The sequence below is a fragment of the Sylvia atricapilla genome, chromosome 13 (genome assembly GCF_009819655.1).
Source record: "Sylvia atricapilla isolate bSylAtr1 chromosome 13, bSylAtr1.pri, whole genome shotgun sequence".
Taxonomy (NCBI): domain Eukaryota; kingdom Metazoa; phylum Chordata; class Aves; order Passeriformes; family Sylviidae; genus Sylvia; species Sylvia atricapilla.
In genome coordinates, this window is record NC_089152.1 from 16,492,273 (window position 1) to 16,512,287 (window position 20,015).

General features: G+C 39.4%; 1 protein-coding gene across 2 annotated transcripts in view; it reads right to left on the reverse strand.

Annotated features, from left to right (window-relative positions):
* Positions 1-9,387, reverse strand: part of VPS13C (vacuolar protein sorting 13 homolog C) — a 74,040-nt gene extending 64,653 nt beyond the window's left edge. The window contains exons 1-7 of one of the 2 annotated variants that reach the window (XM_066328588.1): positions 9,188-9,387; positions 7,829-7,872; positions 6,787-6,829; positions 5,894-5,989; positions 5,077-5,178; positions 2,650-2,712; positions 959-1,024 (exon numbers count right to left, since the gene is read on the reverse strand). In XM_066328588.1, the coding sequence (XP_066184685.1) occupies positions 959-1,024; positions 2,650-2,712; positions 5,077-5,178; positions 5,894-5,989; positions 6,787-6,829; positions 7,829-7,872; positions 9,188-9,287 (514 nt within the window). In that variant the 5' untranslated portion in view covers positions 9,288-9,387. The remainder of the gene's footprint in view (positions 1-958; positions 1,025-2,649; positions 2,713-5,076; positions 5,179-5,893; positions 5,990-6,786; positions 6,830-7,828; positions 7,873-9,187) is intronic. The other variant, XM_066328587.1, reaches the window with a different exon arrangement.
* Between the last annotated feature and the right edge of the window lie 10,628 nt (positions 9,388-20,015).

Consider the following 20,015-nt stretch of genomic DNA (forward strand, 5'->3'; position numbering starts at 1 on the left):
TTAAAAGCTTTCAGAGGTTCAGGAAATGTGCTTGAAAATGAGAAGACTTCACTATTGAACATGATATAACAGTTTTAGTCAAGAGAGCATTTGATTTCAATTGAAAAAAATTAGTCAGGAATCAGAAGAAACAGAAACATTGTATCACTTTTACACACAACACACACTTCCTCCTACCAACTGATCAAATAAAATAGGCATAAGTCCTTATGAAAGCTTCATGACCTTTAAGTGCAAGGAACCATTAAAATTTTCGCAGCCAGATGCAGCTACCAGCAGCAATTTGTGTGCTATTTTAGAAAGCTTATCTCGGGTCCCCACAAGGTTTTCCCTCCAACTGCAAGTCTGTGTACAGCTGCAGCTTCCTCCAAGACCAAATACATAAGAATATAACGACAAGACATGGCAACCCGTTCTTAGACACGTGCTAATGCTGAAACCCGCAGGTTTGGTGTTTATAGACACTGATTATCCTCTTGGGGAACAACATCAATTTCGTTCCTATTTAAATATGTCAAAGCACTAAACCAGTTATTTAGAACAGAGAGCTAAAAGGTGATGACAAAGACTCTTTACTACTATAGCATCAGTTCCAGGTTTCCTTTACCTGTTAGTGCAATCTGACAAAAACCAGACAAACAAATGTAATTCAACATGCAGTTTTTCCAACAGTCACAGTGAAGTGCCACTAGTTTACAGTTCTGCTGTAAAAGCTACAGAGAGCTCAAGTTGAAGGAACAGGCACAACTATCCTAGTAAAGAGAAACAAGGACTCTCTTCAGCCTCACTCAATCCAGAGAACAGGTAAACAGCAGAAAGAGCTCTCTCCAATTGATATCCTCTCTTTCAAACAGTAGGAAAAAAGGTCTCATTGGGTGGACAGCCAAGAATATGACAAACTAATCCAAACAGAAAGCAAAAAGAAGCCTTAAAGTTAAAAGCTGTAACTCTTACCCACCTTTTGAGTGATCGCGACCTCTAAAGGGTCTCTTAAAATGCTTTTTGTACTTTTTACGCTTACGTCCTTTTGCAATGCAAGCAATGTTTTGGAAAAAGGACAAAATTCAAGTTAGTAAAGCAGAGATGCAGGAAAGCATAAGAAAACATGGAAGAAGCTTTAGCTCATCTTAAAGTATAATGGTTTAGAAGGTCTCACTAAAAGCTTGTCAAGAATTGCAGCTGTGTTAAACATACAATCAGCTACTTCTCATAGCATAAGATACTAATCCAGAAGAGGCTTCCACCATACAAGGACACAACTTTCAATTGAAGATGTAGATGTATGTGGAAACCCAAAGAGCACTTTTCAATAGCATTCTCATGATAATCACAATAATCATGATAAGTATGGTATGAAAGCACTCTGAAAGAACAAATCCAGTCACCACAAAACGACATACAAAAATGATGATTGTAGAAGCTTTACATTACATTAAATTCCATTATTTACACACATATTGCAACCCACACAATCACATTTCATTAATTAAATGATGCTCATACTTTTCCACAATTCTGAAGAAAACCAGTTTGGTGAGTTCCCTTGCTTCTTTCCCCTCTCTGGCCACCCAAGTGAAAATAACCCAGCAATAGTGCTGCCTGTGCTTATCTTTATGGGGTTGGAGCACGAGGAGGGTGTATCCCACTAAAGCAAGAAGGAAGCAAGTACAACAGTACTAACCTAACCATGGGCAACAACTCGCTATCATTTGCAGGTCTGTTCAAACAAATCTTGCCTGCCAAGATTTCAACCTGTCTTGCAGGTAAGGTGATATGGTGCTCACTGTATAAATAATAAAAAGGAAAAACTAGACAAACAGAAACATTTTATATTGGATTGTTCCTTTTAACAGTACAAGTAATCCTTTATCAAGGTTATTTTAAAAGAACAGCTTCCTTCTCTTACTATTGAATTTGTAGGTCTCAGGCTTTCACTGCCATGTATGACAAAACCAAGGGAACAGGATATTCCTCCTTTTCACCCACATCTACTACAACAGGGAAACTAAATGTGTGTGTTTTAAGCTCACTTTAAACCTGTGCTCAGACAACAGCTCAAGCAAGAAATTTTGGCCAAGTGAAAATTTCTGAAAATCAGGTTTCAGAAGTTAAAAATAAAGCATGTACAACATAACAATAGTTCCTCTGAATTTCAAGGGCAGCTGTTTCCTTGTCTAACTTGAGAGCAATACAAAAAAGAGAAGCAGGGGAAAGCATGCTAATGCCTTCAATCTCCTCAAGTTCCTTTTATCTGTCCATGCTTTCAAGACAGCCTGAAATTCCATTATCTTAAGCCCAGACCCGTTAAGTAAGGGCAATTACACTCCAAAGATGGTGTTGTAAAATTATAGTAGAATATTGTCAGCATTTTCCAACATTCTTGAGCTCAACATGACTGATGGAAATCTAAGTGGTCTCCTAATCTTCTGAAGCAGCCACTCAATCAAAAGAGTGGACTAGTCATTGCAAGATTCCACTTGAATCCATATTTATTAAAATCTTATTTCTAGAACTAATATGTGGATGTTTACCAAACAAGAATTGTTTTACCACTTCTACATTTGGCTGCTTTGGAGAGAGGGACTTTTGAAAAACTAAACTGCCTGCTCATCATGCATGTATAAAATACAACTAACCATGCATACCCACCAGGCTTGGTGTCCTTGTAAACCAGACTTTCCAACCCATACAAGGAATCTTGTGAGTGTGTGCCTTGGTCCACATGGCAGCAAATAACCAAAAAAATGTGTTTGGTTTAAAAGAAGAAAATCAACTCATGATTTCAATATTAAGTTCACTAAATTTGAATGACACAGCAGTATTTCTATTACAGTATCTGATAGCACAAGTCACTTCAGGATATTTAGTTTCAGTGATTACCTACATAGGAAAATCATGCCATTTACATTTTTTCTTGTAACCAGCAGGAGACCTGTGGCCTCTGGTCTCCCTATATGAGGTTTGATAGAGAGATTGTAACAGCTTAGAAAAAAGAAAACAGTTTCATCTGTTTGTGTCAGCAGCTTCCACTTCCCCCTCACACTACCCTACCAACACAGTGCCATGACCATTTTGCTCAGTTTCTGAATAGCACACCAAAAGAAAGTATCTCCAGACCTATTTTTAGTCTTAAACCCAAGATTCTAAACACATTAATATAAATCAAGCATTAATCAGGAAAGAAAATACAGCTGAGAATTCATGAACCTTGACAACTTGCTATTCAATATATTTCCTGCAGCATATATATTCAATATATTTCCTGAAAAATAGATTTTCAGCAGCTCTTAAAAGCCTAGAGAGAGAACTGAATTTCTTAGAATTTTATGGTTCAGCAGGGCAACAAGGGCTCCAAGATTTCTATACCCAGCAAAAGCAAAGGATCTGCTCATGCAGGACTTACACAGGTCCTCTTGGGTACAATGTTCTAGTCCAGCACTACAAACATAAACGGCTACCACTGAAATATGATCACAGGACAACAGAACTTCACAAGTTAGAGTAAAAAAAAATCCAATTTAAATGTTCCTCTCACTTTTCCTTCTCAAGGCTTAAAGTTTAAAACAGCAAAAGATGACTAAATCTAATTCTTGCTCTTTATACAATCAGTTGAGCTACTAAGGTATCATTTTTCTATGACTATTTTTTTCCAAAGCATTACAAACACCGGATGTACTAAGATTTTATTGAAAAAGAAAACTGACAGAGGTGCACTTTTAAATACATGAAGCTCCAGAACTGGAATTCCTCAAGCAGTACCCATAAAGTTAACTCCTTCTCATTACATTATCCTTTTATCCTATTGTTACTGCTGCAAAGAGCATTGGGTGAAACACTGCTGCTGTACAGGATCCAAGTGCTACGTAACTGAGGTTAAATCTCTACCAACATTCCTTCACCCCAGTGTGAAGTAATGGCTGCAAAATTCATTCACTGAACTTGTCTTAGCCCTCATAAATGTTCTGGCATAATAAGGACAAGAAATAAAGCAAAGCTCCTTTCTTCCTTGCAGCCAATTGTCAGATTGCTGTTTGAAGGAAACTGCACATGTACCTCCCAAACTAACAGAGCAGGAAAAAGGCCACAGAGTCTCCTGTAACTGGAGAATAAAAAGAGCAAAGGGATTACAACCAAACTATCTTTTTTCCAAGTTGAAAAAAGCATAATTTCTTTCTCAGATTTTCCATGATTTGCAGCATTACAAGTATTGTAGAAAAGCATCTTAAGAACCATTACAGAAGCCAAGACACAGGTCTCAATTCAGACAGAAACTTCAGTATAACTTTTTCCTCCAACACATGTAGTTGCCTGTCATTGGTTCTGAGCTTGATTTCTGTCCAAAAAAGTCTAACTGATATCATAATTTTATTAAAGATATTCGTTATTACAGTACAAGTGAACAGAAAGAAAAAATCACCACCAGAAAACAAGTTAGCAGGACTTAATTGAGAGCTTAACACTTTTTATTACCTAGAGCAAAAGTTTAAGGTTCCTTTGTTCATGCTCAATTGTTTTGTTGGGTCATTAATTATTTCCTGCTCACAAGAGTCTCACTTCCCCAAACCAGTTCAAACTTAGTACATCATAAAAGTACAGCAGAAACTGGAACAAAAGCATTTTCATTGCAGTAAAAGTTTACAAGCCTTACCTTTCCCCTTACAGGTTCCTTTCAGCAAAGAACAACCTACCACATACACCTCTAAAACACACAGTTAAACATCTATTACCAAGGTGCTAAAGCATGATAACATCCCCCTCACACAACACACTTTCTATTGTTCTGTATAGTCCTGTTCCCCTAGAGCACCAAGGGAAAAAATAATAAATAAAAAAGACATACCAGATGAATAAATTCCCATTTCCCATGGAAGCTGACTGGATAAATGAATGGTAGACAAACAAATAATATTTCTTTCAAGCTTTAGAGTAAAAAAGCTTTTTAAAGCACTGTAGTAAGATTAGCTAGACACTTGAAAAAACAAAATTTATTAAGTCAATTAGAAACCAGAACTTTTCATTCACAGCACAGACTAAGTCCTGAAATTCCAATGGAGATTTGCATTATTAACTCAGTACCTTTTTCTGCTGCTTTCTGCAAGGCTTCCTCAATTCTTGCCAGTTCCTTCTGTTTACTGTCCTGCAAGTATTTTTCTTCCTTCTCTGCATCATATTTAACACCTGGAAGCCAAGTTGGGAGAGCATTAATCCTAAATCTCAAGTTATATAAATGCACCATCAAGCAACGTACACCATACAACATCATGTTGCAAAACAACTTGTTTGACAGAAACGCTTTTCTTTGAATTCTTCTTTTCATTTCTGAACACTGCAGCCAGCCTCCAAAACTGTTGGTTTTACACAATTATACATTATTTCACAGGAGAATTGTTCCATGGAAATTCAGACTCCTAAGAGTGGTCTGTGCAATGTAAGACAGACTTTTAAGTTCTTCTTTACATTCATTTCATGCTCTAGGAACTTACAGGTTTCCTCATCATACCAGAGGTTCTGATTTCAAAGAAAACTAATAAAGTTCTTTGACCTTCTTCCCTCTCCCTACAAACACTACTAATGGAATTACTACCTTTGACTGTTACCATTTAGAAGCAGATAAACAGCTAAAGATCTAAATTATGCCACAAAGTTGGATTCAGGAAAAGCTTGTTTTAGAGGAAACCTGGCTGTTGAATTGAACTTGGAATGGACTCAATCAAGGACCTCCATAAAAGCAACAGGTGCTGTTTTCTCCCACCCTTCTTCTAATAACTTGCCAGCATTTCCCTGAGAGAGCAGAATGTAAAAATTGTGGCTTACATGAACTACTCTCATTTACATGGTACCCTTAGATATTTTTCTCTTCCATTATTTAACTGTTGCTGAGAAGTTTACATACTTGCTCCAGGAACTATCAGAAGATACAAGCCTTCTAGAGTTGCAACAACTGCCTCCCCATAGAGATTCTTCCAGGGAATCTTCAGAGTAAGTTTATCTAAACAAAGCAGATACAGTCACATCAAAACAATCATCTCCACTGTGCTTAGACCAAAGAACACCTCTGGCATTAAAGAGCACTAGTCCTGTATCTTGATGTCCTAAACACCTTAGAAGGTCAGGAGAAACCATATGGGCATGAACATTTTATAAAGCCCTTGAAGTGATAAAATACATGCAGAAGAACATAAGCTGCAGTTTTAAGCAAAAAGTCACAGTCTGAGTCAGAATACCTCAAATCAAAATGTGAGATCATGACCAAAGTTCAATTCACTGGGAGAAGTATGATTTTCCCAGGAAGTAGAAGAAAACATACAACACATATATATCTCCTACAAATGTCTCATGTGAAAAAGCAATCCTGGCCACCAGGGAAAGGAATTTACAAAAAAAATAAAAAATAAAAATTTAAAAAAAAAAAAAAAAAAAAAAAAACTCAGAATTTCTAAACCTTTGGCATATTTGTCAGCTTCAGGAACTTAACTTAAATTCTTCATAGTCCTAGTCAATCCTTTCAAGAACAACACACATTCTGCCTACACTAAACAGCTCCCTTGATCATTCATGTCTCCAGGAAGGACCTCTCAGATGTGTTTTTCATACCAGTCTGTAAAGCTACACAAACAGGGTTTGCCAGATAACATCAGTGGCAGCCATGCTGAATTTCTATGCTGGTTCCAGCAGTGAGTATAATTACACTTAAGGAGCTTGATAAAAGAAATTCAGGGGCAAGACTGACCTTACAGCCTATATTAAAATTTCCACTGTAATAGTTGTACTGGAACTAAAACTTACCTATCTGACCAACTTTTATTCTAAAAGGTACAGCCAGTTCACTCTGTAAATGACAAAAATGAAGTATTAAAGAGAAGAAGTAGTTAAAAAAAAAAAAAAAAAAACAAATTTAAATTACAGTTGCAAAGTACTGTATTTACATATAGAAATTAAAAGCTACTTCTTTTTAAGTGGAAAACCTTAGAAGGAAAACAAGACACAGCAGACAGGCAAACTAGAGGAAAAAAGGGAAGAATTGAACCACATCATATTCCTTTGATCTCTTTTTTTCAAGAAAGTGTAGGCTACTTCTCTAAGTGGTGTTCAATACTGACCTCCCTTTAATTACTTTTGCATGGAAATCTAACACATCGCACTTGCAAGGCTGTCAGAACCATCCCTAATTTCACATTCTTGACTAGGTTTCAGCTCTGGTCAGTCACATACATGACTTTGCATTTTTCAGTGTCAGAACTGCTGGAATCTGGATCAACCCCCATAAGAAGGAAAGGCGTACACAAAGTAAGACTTCCTTCCTTTTTATCTACTAGATATGAAGATATTTGTAGCAATAGATTTGAAGTACAACAAAGCTATAAGGAATGGATGAAATGGACAAGTAAAATATGAAACTTTAGAATAACAAAGGGAAGCCAGTGATCAGGTTGTATAAAGATCCAATGTGTTCTCAATGCACAGAAGAGGAACAGTTCTCTTTAGGGAAGTTGACCTAAAACTCTAAAATTTTGGAGCAAGATCCTCTCAGTAGTATGGATGTTCATTAGCCAAAGTAAAGAACATGAAAATTAGCCAAGTCATCTGTTTTTCCAGACAAGAGTATGGGAACTTAATGCAAGTTACTTCTTGATTTTCAACCACAGCTTTTCTTTCTCTGTCCCAGTGAAATGTGCAAAATTAGAAGCAGTTAAGCAAGAACTTTCTTCCAATAACCCGTAAAAAAGAACACAGTGAATCCTTTTATGAGACTACAGTGAGCAATATTTTATCCTAATTCTCAGTCTTTAGACCCATAAAACCAATTTGAAGTTCTTAGGATACTTACTAATGCATTCTCCTTTATCTGTAAATTGTCAAGTGCCACATTACCTGTTTAGAAGAACGAGAGAAGGACAGAAAAAATAACTTTAAGTATTACTTATGTTAGACAAATGAACACAACCACAATCCTCCCAAGTACTTATGAATAAAACCTGAAAACCTTATTCCAGTTACAGAATAGCACAAGAAATGTGTAATTTGTAAGAGCCACTAAACATGGGTTATAGACAAAATTTCAGTTGGAAGAGATGATAAAAACATCACCAACTTTGATGTCTATATGTTTCTACTCTATTAAACACACCCACAATAATAGGAAGTCTTTCTTATTCACTTGGTGTGAATGACAACTACAGTTTTGTCAACACAGGGTAGACTTGGAAAATGATATCTTGTTTTTCATGATTTCACATAAAAAAAAAATCATGAATCACAGAGCCACAGAAACACATACCTATTTTCACAAACACATGAACTTTTCCTGACGCAGACAACATAATAGGATTTCTAAATGAAACACCGGCACAGAATTATACCCGAGAAAAGCCCATATAATATACCTGAGTGCTTTAATGCCAGATTCCTTAGAGCTATATTCTACTTGAAGTACAGGTATTAATATTGCATAAATGTAAAATACGCACAACGATGACAAGAGCAAAAATAAGGTGATGACCTACCTAGGGAAGGCACCTAAACCAGCCAGCTTCCCTAGGCAGTACTTCAGCTGGTTTTCTGCATGACTACAGGCTGGCGAAGGGAAATGTTTTGATACATTCACCGAGAACAGCTACCGCACGTAGCTGCACTATCCCTGTGTTTAACACACATTATTTACACCGATAAGGGAAAAAGACGCGGTTCCCCATCGGCTGCACCGGCACCAGCGCTCCCGCCGGCCGGGCACTGCGCCATGAGCCCGCCCACGGACCTAACAGCACCATCGTGCTTCCACCCTTCTCCCGAGAGAAGGAACAGGAGGAAAAACAGGGGCTTTATCGATGCCGGCGGTTTCGTCGCCCGAAGCGCTCCGAGGCCAGCGCCGTGCGCCCTCGTCCGCGCCCCACAGACCGAGGCGAGGGAAGGGGCGCCGGAGACCACGGGCACACACCGACCGACGCTCCCCCGAGGGAGCGGGGGCTGCGCGGCCACACACCGACCGTCCGTCACGGCGGGCCGCGGCCCCGGAACCCGCCCGCTGCCCGCAGGGGCCGCAAACGCACGGCTCCCCTCAGAGGGGCCGGCGGCTCCGCGGCCCGCGAACCCCTCACGGGGTAACCGCCGCCGGCGACACCCGCTCCCGGCGCCCGGACACTCCGGCGGCCCGGCGGACACGGAGCGGCGGAGGGAAGGGGCTCCTTACCCCCCCATATGCCCAGCTTGAGCTGAGACTTGTTCAGGTTCTCCACATAGTCGCCCAGGAAGCGGTTCAGCAGATCCGCCACCACCGACTCCAGCACCATGGCGTAGGCGGCCCGGCAGCCGCGGCCCCCGCCTGGCAGGGGAGCGGAACGCAGGGGAGGGGGCGGCGAGCGCGGCGTGACCCAGCGCGGGCGCGCCCCCGGCAGTCAGCTGACGGGGCGGGGCGCAGCCCAGCGCCTGCCGGGGTGCGGAGGTGCGGGGCGCGGGGGAGGCTCGGAGCGGCGGCGGCGGGCACGGACACACCGGGCTGGAGCGGAGGATCCCCGGCCCGCCGCCCGGAGCCGCGGGGCACAACGAGCGCGCGGGGCGGCGCGGGCCGGGGCGGGGCGGCGGCACAGGGCGCCCCCGTGCGGCGCGGGGCCGCCACCGCAGCGCAGCCGCTGCTGCCCCGGCGCTTCGGGAGACCGCGGGAGGGAGGAGCGGCTGTGCGCTCCGTCCCGGCACCGCGGCCCGGCTTCCCACCCGCGGGCTCCGGCTTCCCACCCGCGGGCCCCGGCCCGGCACCGCGGCCCGGCTCTCAGCAGCCCCGGAGAGCCGTGCGGGTTGGGCCGGAGGCTGGCGGGGTGCGGCGGCGCTCGGCTCCCCTCAGGCGGGTCCCGCCCGTGTGGGGCCGCGCTGCCGCTTTGGGGGCCCGGCCCGTGCTGAGGCCGGCCCGGGGAGAATTGTTCACGTCAGTTCGCCTGGGATTGACGGGACCTGGGCGTGCTCACAGTGCCTTAGAAAACTGTTTATTATTTCAAAACTGTTGATTGGACTGTTTGAACAGCTAATCTAGCAGCCCAGGAAGCTCACAGAGGAAGTAAACAGAAATGAGGAAAAAAATCTTAAACCCCAGGTATTTTAGAGGTAACAGCACTGCAGAGAAGGTAGGTAAGAACATGTTACTCCATGTAGTGACCCTGCAGGTAGCAATGTCAACCCTGGAACAAATTTGGGTACTAATCTCAAACTGGTTCTGTAAAGTCACTCTGAACTCATAGGAGCTCAATTATTCATGGAAGCACAACACTTGGTAGCTCGAAATGGCACATAGAGTCTAAAAGTCTATTCCAGAGAACAGAAAACAGTATTAGCAATAGGGTTCAACCTCAGAAGTATGTGAAAATACGTCAACACCCCATAAATATGATCACAGTGAGATAAATATTGCTTTTAACAGCGTTCAAAAATATTGTGGAGCTTAGTGCCGGAAGATTTTACAAAACCGCAAGGCTGAAGGAAAATATTTGACAAAGGAAAGGTCCATCAGCAATTGTTACCACTCTGGTTCTGTCACAGCCTGGGTTTCAGGCTTGCAAGCTCCCCCTTGCTGCAGTTAAGGTAAATCCAGAGAGCTTTGCTAGGAACACTTCTGACTTTATTTGAGTTGTGGAGACTCAGGCTCGTCAAAATGCACGTATCAAACCACATGTGGTAAACCATAGGGTGCAGTCCAGACCATGCACAGCACAAAACACTTTTCACACAGTGTTAAAAGACAAAGTCCATACCTGTACCTCATTACTATATATATATATACATATATATATATATATATGTGTGTATATGTAGTACCTTTATGCTCAATTTATTTGAATTAAAAATACTCCCTACCTTGATGTTCAATTTATTTGTTTAATTGTTTTGTACAGTCTTGGCTTTTCCCATCATAGGAAAGAGACAAGGGAAGAAAGTATGTCAGGAAATTCTGAAGAAACTTCCTGCTGCTGTTCTATCAGGTAATGAATTTTCATTTGTGATTTTTAAAAATGAAGCTTTGAAAGGTTTTAAGTTCTGTATATAGAAGCCACAGCTGAATAACTAAAGCTTAAGCAAAAGTAATGGCTAATTTGGGGCAGTTGTATGTCAATTTAAGAACAATTGTGCATATCAATAGTAGTAAATTTTCTCTGTAACAATTATACAATATACAGCCAGGATGATATATCCATTTTCTACTACATTTTTCATAATGGTCATCATTTCTGCACAGAAAAAAAAAGATCATTAAAGAAAAGATCATCACTACTATAAAGGGTGTTGAAAACCACAAAAGGTGGGTTTGATGTTAAATAGTATTCTAATTGACTAAAGTGTTGTTCTAAAGAACTTAAAGAACTCCATGAATTTATAAAATCCTCTTGTTTGAGGAAATGGCCTCAAGTAGCCCTAGGAGAGGTTTAGGTTGGATGTTAGAAAAGATTTCTTCACCTAAAGGTTGTCAAGCATTGGAATAGGCTGCTCAGGCAAGTATCCATCCTTGGGGGTATTCAGAAGACCTGTGGATGTGGCTCTTAAGGACATGGTTTAGGGGTGGCCTGAGCAGTGCAGGGCAAAAGGTTTGACTCGATCTTAAAGGTCCTTTCCAACCTAAATAATTCTATGTTTTCCCAGAAAACATAAGCATAAGACCTGGTGGATCAACAATTGCTCCCAAAGGAGTGTGATTTAACCTGGAAAAGATCACCAGCCAGTCACATTTGTGTCAGATACCCCATTTCAATAAATCCTACATGGATTTTTTAAAATAAAAGGAAAATGAAATGGAATTAGGGATGGAAAACCTGTGAGTAGTTTTATTAGATACTTTACAACCATAGGTGTAGTTTAAATCCTTCAATTTTGCTTGAAAATCAAGACACATGTTATTGCACCTCTGTTACCAACAATCCTTTGTTTATCTGCCTGAGCCTCCCTTGCAGACAGGATACTGCTCCAAAATGATATTAAAGCTGCTCTGTCTGTAGGTAGGTGCCATTCCTTGTGTGTTCTCAATGAGGAAGGTAAACAGTCCAAAAGGGGGTGGGGAGGAGGGAAAGAACCCCCAAACCCCCTCATCCACAGTCCTATGACCTATGAATTCTGTATCCAGGAGAAGAGATCCAGGACAAACAGCAATATTGGTATTTGCCCATCATTCCTTGAATACACAGATAATGTTCATTAGCTCTGGGGAAAACCCCAGGCAATCTATTCACCTTTTCCTAATGATTGCTTTGATAAATATGAATTGAATAATTAGTTATACTCAGCTGAAAGTCATCACAAATATGTTTTAGTTGCAGTATAAAGGCTTCTTTTATATTATTGCAGCACTTTGTTGAATAACAGGATCTGATGATTCCATCACTGCACTAATATACTAAAAAGAAAATATAAATAAAAGATTGTGACACATAACTTTGTGGACATGCGATTTTATGTGGCAAGGTTTGATCAAACTTCTTAGGGAAACCTTTACCAAAAATATGAAACCTAAACAAAAACAAGAAATCTGCATTGAAAGCATCAGTTAGAGCCTCAGTTTTATGAATAACTGCAACAACAAGGATTTGCTTAGAGTTGCCTATTACACAATCTTGCATACATAAGAACTGCTGTGGCTATTATTTATTTATCTGAGGTGGGTACATGAGTAGACAGCTCAATAGCCAAGCTTTCTTCTCCTATTTTACTGCATTAATATTATAAAGTCTGAGCTCCTACCCTCTGACTGTTGGCAAGTGAACAGATGGCAAATTTTATCCACTGTACCTCACTAAACAGAATGTATGCCTGTTAGCAGTTGGGAAATCAGCCAGGTAATGTTGCATCAGCTCTCATCACAAAGTCTACAGAGATAAGAGGACTTTGTGGTGAGTTAACTCAGGTTGGCCAAGAGCCAAAAGTGTTAGGATAACATTAGAAAATCTCCCAAAAACCAGTTATGCCACAGCCTCTCTGAGCAGCCAGTTCCTTGTCAACTCTGATTATGAGGGATGTTTCATTCCTTGCAGCTACTGAGGATTTCCCGTCACAATTTTGGATTGTTGCAGTCTCAGAAGTAACTATATACTTGAAGCACATATTTTTGGACCTAACAGATGGAAAAGATCAATATCCGTGACCTTGCCAATTTGTCTTTTTAAAAGAAATGTTTAGTATGCTGTTAAATAGTAGTATTTAATACTGGAGTTAGTCTTAGTTATCTTTTGCTTTGAAATTTTTATAATAACTTCATTTTACAGTGTTTTTAATCTTTTTACAAGTAACCCACAGGAGATTTCATTGCACTGAATGCACTTATAAGCAATAAGTGAAAACCAAAGGTGCTTAAACAATTATGTCAAATACTAGAATAAACACCATAATTAGAAGAACCAGAGTAGCAAAACAGTTAAACCAACTGATTCTGTTTAGAACACTGCTAACAATTAAGACATTTCTTAGAAATTTTTGCAACGCTTAATCTTATTAGCAGTAAGTAAACCCAACAGATTAAGCTACATTAAGATGTCTGATGCACTAAGAAGATGCCACATAGCAATCTGCTTTCCCTTTTCTTTCCCTTTTCCCTTGTAACAGCTGGAGAGTCTCAGTTCTCTGAGGAGAACTGACATCTGCAAAAAGCTGTGATACTGTATCACTCTGTGTCCTTCCTCTCTGTGATGAAACAATAAAATATAAAAGACTTGCCATGCACAAATATGTAAGAACTAAGTGATATGCAAATAGAAGTCTGTCTTATTCATAAAAATAACTTCAATCAGCTGCAGAAACCCCAGTTGTGTTTCTCAGAATAATTTTAAACCAGACATGTTGTCTAAATCCTAACACAGTGATTATATTTTTCTTTCTACAAAAATGCCACATCTGTTTCTAAAGAAATAAATAAATACATGTGTACCCATTATCCTCCAAGAAAACCCTTGCATGAAATTATCCTCACTGGCTTCTATAAATACGTGTTCAGAGAAATCTAGATTTAAAAAATGGGAATTCCCAACCTTAGTTAAAAGCCTAGACCCAAAGGTCTTTACAGCTTTCATGTGATTAGAAAAAACAAGGACAGCAAAGTGTAAATACCACATGATATGAAATCATGCTGTATCCACAGATGAGGACAGCTCCTTGGCCAATCTGACTGTGACAGGTGGTTTTCTAAGGGAGTTTGAAGAATCATTTCCTTTATCTACTGCACCTTATGGGCATCTGAAAGTTTTATTATAGAATCTGCATTTCTGCATTAAATTTCTAGGCCAAGAGGCTTAGTTTATCTTATCAGTATTGATCACTTGCATGTCACACTAGCTGAAGTTTGGAATGTAAATTATATTGCTGTGCTTTATCCTGAGCCAGGCAACCTTCAAAAAAACAGCTAAGTTCTATCATAAGAAAAATGTAACTTAATTTTTCATGAGGGCTTTATCTGACAGAACATTTGAGAGTCATAGCTTTTGTTTCAGTGATACGCTGTGAAGATGAAAATGCCACTAGTAAGGTAGGAAATTGGTTGAAATAAAAATGTGCTTTTTTAATGAATATGCTGCCTTTAAGTGGGGAAGGAAGCAACAGTAGTCTAGTCTGGATCAAACATTTTTTTTTGAAATTATGAGTGTAAATTCATTCATGGATAAGGACTTGAATTTATTCATTGTGAAAGCACACATAAATGTCTATTAATCCAAAGCCAAGCCACCGCCCTTCCTAGAAATTTCAGGTTTTTTGCACATTCGCTTGGACATTGGAAGAGTCCTCCAGCAAAACCCACTAAGTCATAATGGGAGAATTACAGTCTTCTGAGCAACTTTTTAATGCAAATATGTTCTTTTTCTTCTTTACCCTCTTGTTCACTGGCTGGGTGCTTCAAGGGGTACAAAATCTGCTATTCAAAGCTGAACTTGTGCAGGCTACTCCCCAGTGGGTCGTGCATTCTCTAGACCCTGCAAGGCCGTACTCAGGAGAGGGTAAGTTGCTGGGTTTGGGGATACATCTTTTCACACACCTCAGCAGGATTGCAAAGACTGAGGGTTACTGTAATCTCTTGTTACAGAAAACCATGATGTTTATATTGCCCCTTAATTGTTGAAGCTAACTTTCATATGAGGAACTAACTTTTAAATGGCATTTTTAAAGCTTATCTAAATTCAGAGTTTATTGTATTTCAATTAAAGATAAGTACACCTACCATTCCAATTTTATTGTTTTATATACATAATCTGGGTATTTATTAGACCAGAGTTCTCACATAAGATGTGAGGTATGTAGCCAAATGTAAGTAGCAAGTTATCAGTTGTTTCAGAAGTGAGGCACTGGGCACTCAAAGGTCACAACATACAACATACCTGAACACTGTACATGAGCTCAAACACATAGTATCTGCCCTTAAATTCTTTATTCTCAACGGATCAGAGATGCTAAGCAGCTCATGCCTGATTTTAGGAGAAGTCTGCCTCAAATGTCACTCTTATATTTGGCCTTTCAATCTTCTCTGGAACTTTAGTATTCTTTGGCTTTTTCTAACATTCAGAGATTTAAAGCTGTAGCGAAGAGTTGCAATTTTATTCCCCACAGGCAATGTAACAGTGCAGCACTTCCACTACCCAAACAGGAGATTCATGTGAGAATTGATACTGCCCTAGTGAAATCCTCACTTCACTTCCATTGGAAACTTTTATAGTGAGAGTTCAGAACATGGTTGTAGATGTCAAGTTTGACACTCAGATTGTGCTGAACCCATGTTTTTCAAGGCTGTGCCAAATCAGTGGCACTGGAGCATCACAGTCACCTCAGCAGAAAGGTGCAGCTCCCCTACAAATTACCTGCCACATCCTATTCCTTGTCCTTCACTTGATATTTCATGAATAAAAAGCTTTCTATAAAAACAGAGAGGAAGAAATGCCAGAGAATCAAGTTCTTTGGCAACACCCTACCCAGGTTGGGTTTTTGACTGTTCCAGCTGTGTTCTAGTCTTTGTGACCTCTTTGGTACAAAGTGGATTGTCCCCACAGACTCTTCTATGCTCCTTAGGAAGCAATAAAGGCAACCTGTCCTAGACTGTATGTTAACTGTTTGTAGAAAATACTGGAAAACATAAACCCTTAATTTTCAGAATATTACACAGCCCTAAATGCCAACATTCAATAATGAAGCTATTTATAGATCAACCTGATTTCAGAAGCTTGCCTTTCTCATGAAACATGAACCCTCTGCATATGCAGAATAGTGACTTGGAAAGGCTGAAGCCTATGGATACGAATTGTGGTTTAAGTTACTGCACAGATTGTAAGCTGTCACTTATCAGGAGGAAGCTATTTAATAATACCTAATAAAATAATAGCTTGACAACTACCTTTTACAGGTGATTGGGTTTTTTAGGTGAAAGGTTGTACTTTGCAGATGAGAGAGAAATTAGGAGCTTCTGCTTACCATGTTTCTACATCTTTATTTTTGACAGCAGGAACTATATGTACCTTTTTCCTGGTGTTACTATAACAAAGAAGTACTCTGTTAGATAAACATGTACCTGAATTAGGCATTCACGTGCTGTGCTGCTGTAGTCTGTGCAAATCAGATTATTGGAATGACTAATGTCTTGGTTTATGCATTAAAGAATGCAAAGTAGTAATCCTGAACTACAGACACACATCAAGTTGCCTGTTACCTTACACATTATACCAAATTCTAGTCACATAAAGAGGTTAACTGCATGGAGACAGAGATCTATCTGAATTCCACTCCTAGATCAGAAACCACTCATGTTCAAACCTTTCTTTATTTTAATCTCAGTTCAAAAATCCTGTAAAATACCTAACTAAATGTTTTAGATGCAGCTGACACCTCTAAATAGTTGTGTCCAGCACACCTTATAGCCTGCCTGTCCATACTGCCCTTATTCAACTAATTCACCTATATAGTACCAAATTCTGTCCTGGGTAGATACCCAAGTGTTTTGTCCCAACATGGAACATTTCTCCTGCAGACAGTCTGTGTCATTTCAATTTTTATTTTCTTTGGTGAGCTGAATTTTGCTGGCATCCTGCTTCTGTAACTTGTCACCAGCATGAAAGGAGCCCACCCCCAGTCTCTCTCAGTTTGAAACAATCCTTCTGCTGTTCTAAACTCCATAGGAACACTCTGGGTGTTCTTCTGCCATTAAAATGTTCAAATCTGAAGATGACACTACTTCTCTTGAGAGCAAGAAAAAGATTTTAAGTCAGTGGAATAATAATGATCTCCATGACACAACAGTTTGGCCAATAATCACATCGAATTTTACTGACTTTGAGAATACACAATTTTGAGAAAAGCTTTAAATTATAAAAGTCTCCAAGGAAGAGATATCAAGAAGTAAATAAATGAAAATGTTCTTTGGCACATAAGCATTTAAGGTAGAGTCACTGAAGTGTCCTGTCACCCACGCCCTTGAACTCAAGCTGGCATTTGTCAACACAGAGGTCATCTGAGAGAATCACCATTGCCTGATTTCCCATTTCATTTTAACAAGGTGATCTGCAGGAACAGATGTATTTCTTGCCTAATGCCCTCAGTGAGTTGCTTTTACCACTGAGGTAAAAGTTATGCGGGAAGGAAAACACTGAGCAGATGGGTGTGTTTACAGGGGAGTTAAACTGTGTGCAGAAGCACCACTGTTTCTGGGAATCAGTGTAGTCAGGAAAGGATAAAAGCATCTCATAATTAATAAAGGCATCAGTCAGTTCAATCATATAGGAGTTTTTCAGGCTGTGATTGGGAAAAAAGATTTTTTCCAATTTTTCCATAGTTAATGCTAATAAGCTGTATAGAAATACAGTTTTTCATTTAAAAATATTTTGTGTAACACTAGCTTTTACTGAATATGTAAGAAGCACTAAGAATATTTTACTGTAGAATTTAGACTGGGATTTGAGTCATTCAAGCTCCAAAATACAATCCATTTACATACTATAAAGACAAGACATGGCAACTTAAGTACATTTACAGCAGTTTAGATTCTTTTTTTTTTTTTTTTTTTTATGAAAGAAAATGATTACACAGAAACGCCAAAACTTGGTGGATGCAGAAGAATAATCTTAAAACATATTATTGGCACACAAATTACTACATGTTCTCAGATGAACTAAAAATTAAAAAATAATTTTTCCAGTTACCTAACCTAAAATAGATAGGATTCTTTCTGAGATTTTCTTTTGTAGCATAGAGGGATGGATACCACCTCTGAAGAGGACATAAGTTTAAAGATTTCCCACATGGTGAGGACTGAGTTCCACAGATTATGTCCAAAGTGCACAATTAACTTAATTGTCAGCCAGTGCAGAAAATGAGACAGTAGTGGTTTGTAGACAGTCCGTAATTAGCTGAAAAGCAAACCTCAGCTCATAATCCTGTTGATTAAATTGAGATCAAAACAAAGGGATCTGAAAGTTGGCCATATTGATCTACCATTGTTAGTCCTGATGCTGGTCCAGAGATGAATCTTTATGCAAAACCCTTGGCAAGCTTTGTGCTCATATAGGTAAAGGCAACAAATAATGAAAGAGGGTAAACAATAGCTCTGCAACTGCCATGAGGTTTTCAGGACAAAGTGCTGGAGCAGAAAATGGCAAAGGGCTGCTTAGATCTCTATAGTTCCTTAACCCTGCCTAGCGAGGCTTCATCCTCTCTTGCAGTCAGCACCCTTCATTCAGGGAAACCTGGTCCCAGGTTGCTGAAGTCCTCTGTTACACACAGGCCTTTACCAAAGGGAAACAACTCCTGTTTCAAACATCTGATGCAAAACTAATAGCAATTCTTCTCCTTGGTGGGCACACACTTTGATTACTGTACTAGATTTATGACTTCATAAAGTTGTGAACACATGATCTAATCTGAACTGTCATTTTGCTTGGTTATAATATTGCTCATTTTAGTTTATAGTGATTGAGCCTGTATGTTGTCCTTGTGTGATGCTAACATTTACCCCTATCATTTAAAGTAATAAAATACAAAAAAACATACAGAACTAGATTGTCTTCTAATTTAACAGCCCTTTGCAAGTTTCTCATGAAACACAAGGTAGGATTTCTAAAAACAAAGGCCTTCATTAGAGTAGGCCACCCCTTGTGAAGAAAGATGAATTCAAGTGTATCTATTAGCATGACTGGAGGACAGGTGAACATATTGTTCAGGAGAATAATAGAAGAGCTTGGCTAGCAAACTGAAGAGTGATAAGGATCCAGCTTAGTTCTTATGGCTTCCTTTTTTGGGGAAAGTTAATTCTAAAACCAGAGCTTATGTTCTTCTCAATTTTTATGATTTGTGTCTGATTTTTTCTTTTTTGGAGCATGTTTCTTTACTTTAACAATGCTCCCATTCCTGTTTAGCCATACCATTTTCTTTGTGATTTAGTCTTTTTGAAAACACCTTAGATAGGGGTGTGTGCATCCAAGTGTTTGATAAGAGTTCTTTAAATCCTCTCTGCACAGCCTATATTAGATTTCCTTTCAGAAGCCTCTTCATTTGTCTTATTTTATGTATTAGTGTAGTAAATCACATTTTTCCTCCTCCAGGGTTGGTATTTGAGTGCATGATAGTCTCTACTGCAAATCACAACTATTCATCCAGTTAAGTATCTTGCATACTGGTTCAGGAGTATGTCAGGACTGATTTCTCATGCTATGGGTCTCTGGCTACTTGATGAACCAAGCAATTACCCTGCCTTGTGTCCCAGCACAGCATTTACTCAAAATGTCCAGGCAGCTTGAGCTTCTCAGTCTCACATCTGTTATAATTTCATGGTCACCATTTTGGTTTTATTACAGATGATTTTACGTCAACTGCTCTCACTTCAAGTACAGCATTTCAACTTGTAGAATTTCAGTGCTGTCATATACTTAGCAAAGAAAATGAAATTTAAAAAAATTAATTACACACAGAAAGACAAACAAACAACTGAAAAATAAACCACAAGAGTTATCAAATTTCATAGCATAAGACTAGAGTTTGAAATATTTGGCATAGACTTCTTGCATGCTCATCAATCCTTAACAGGC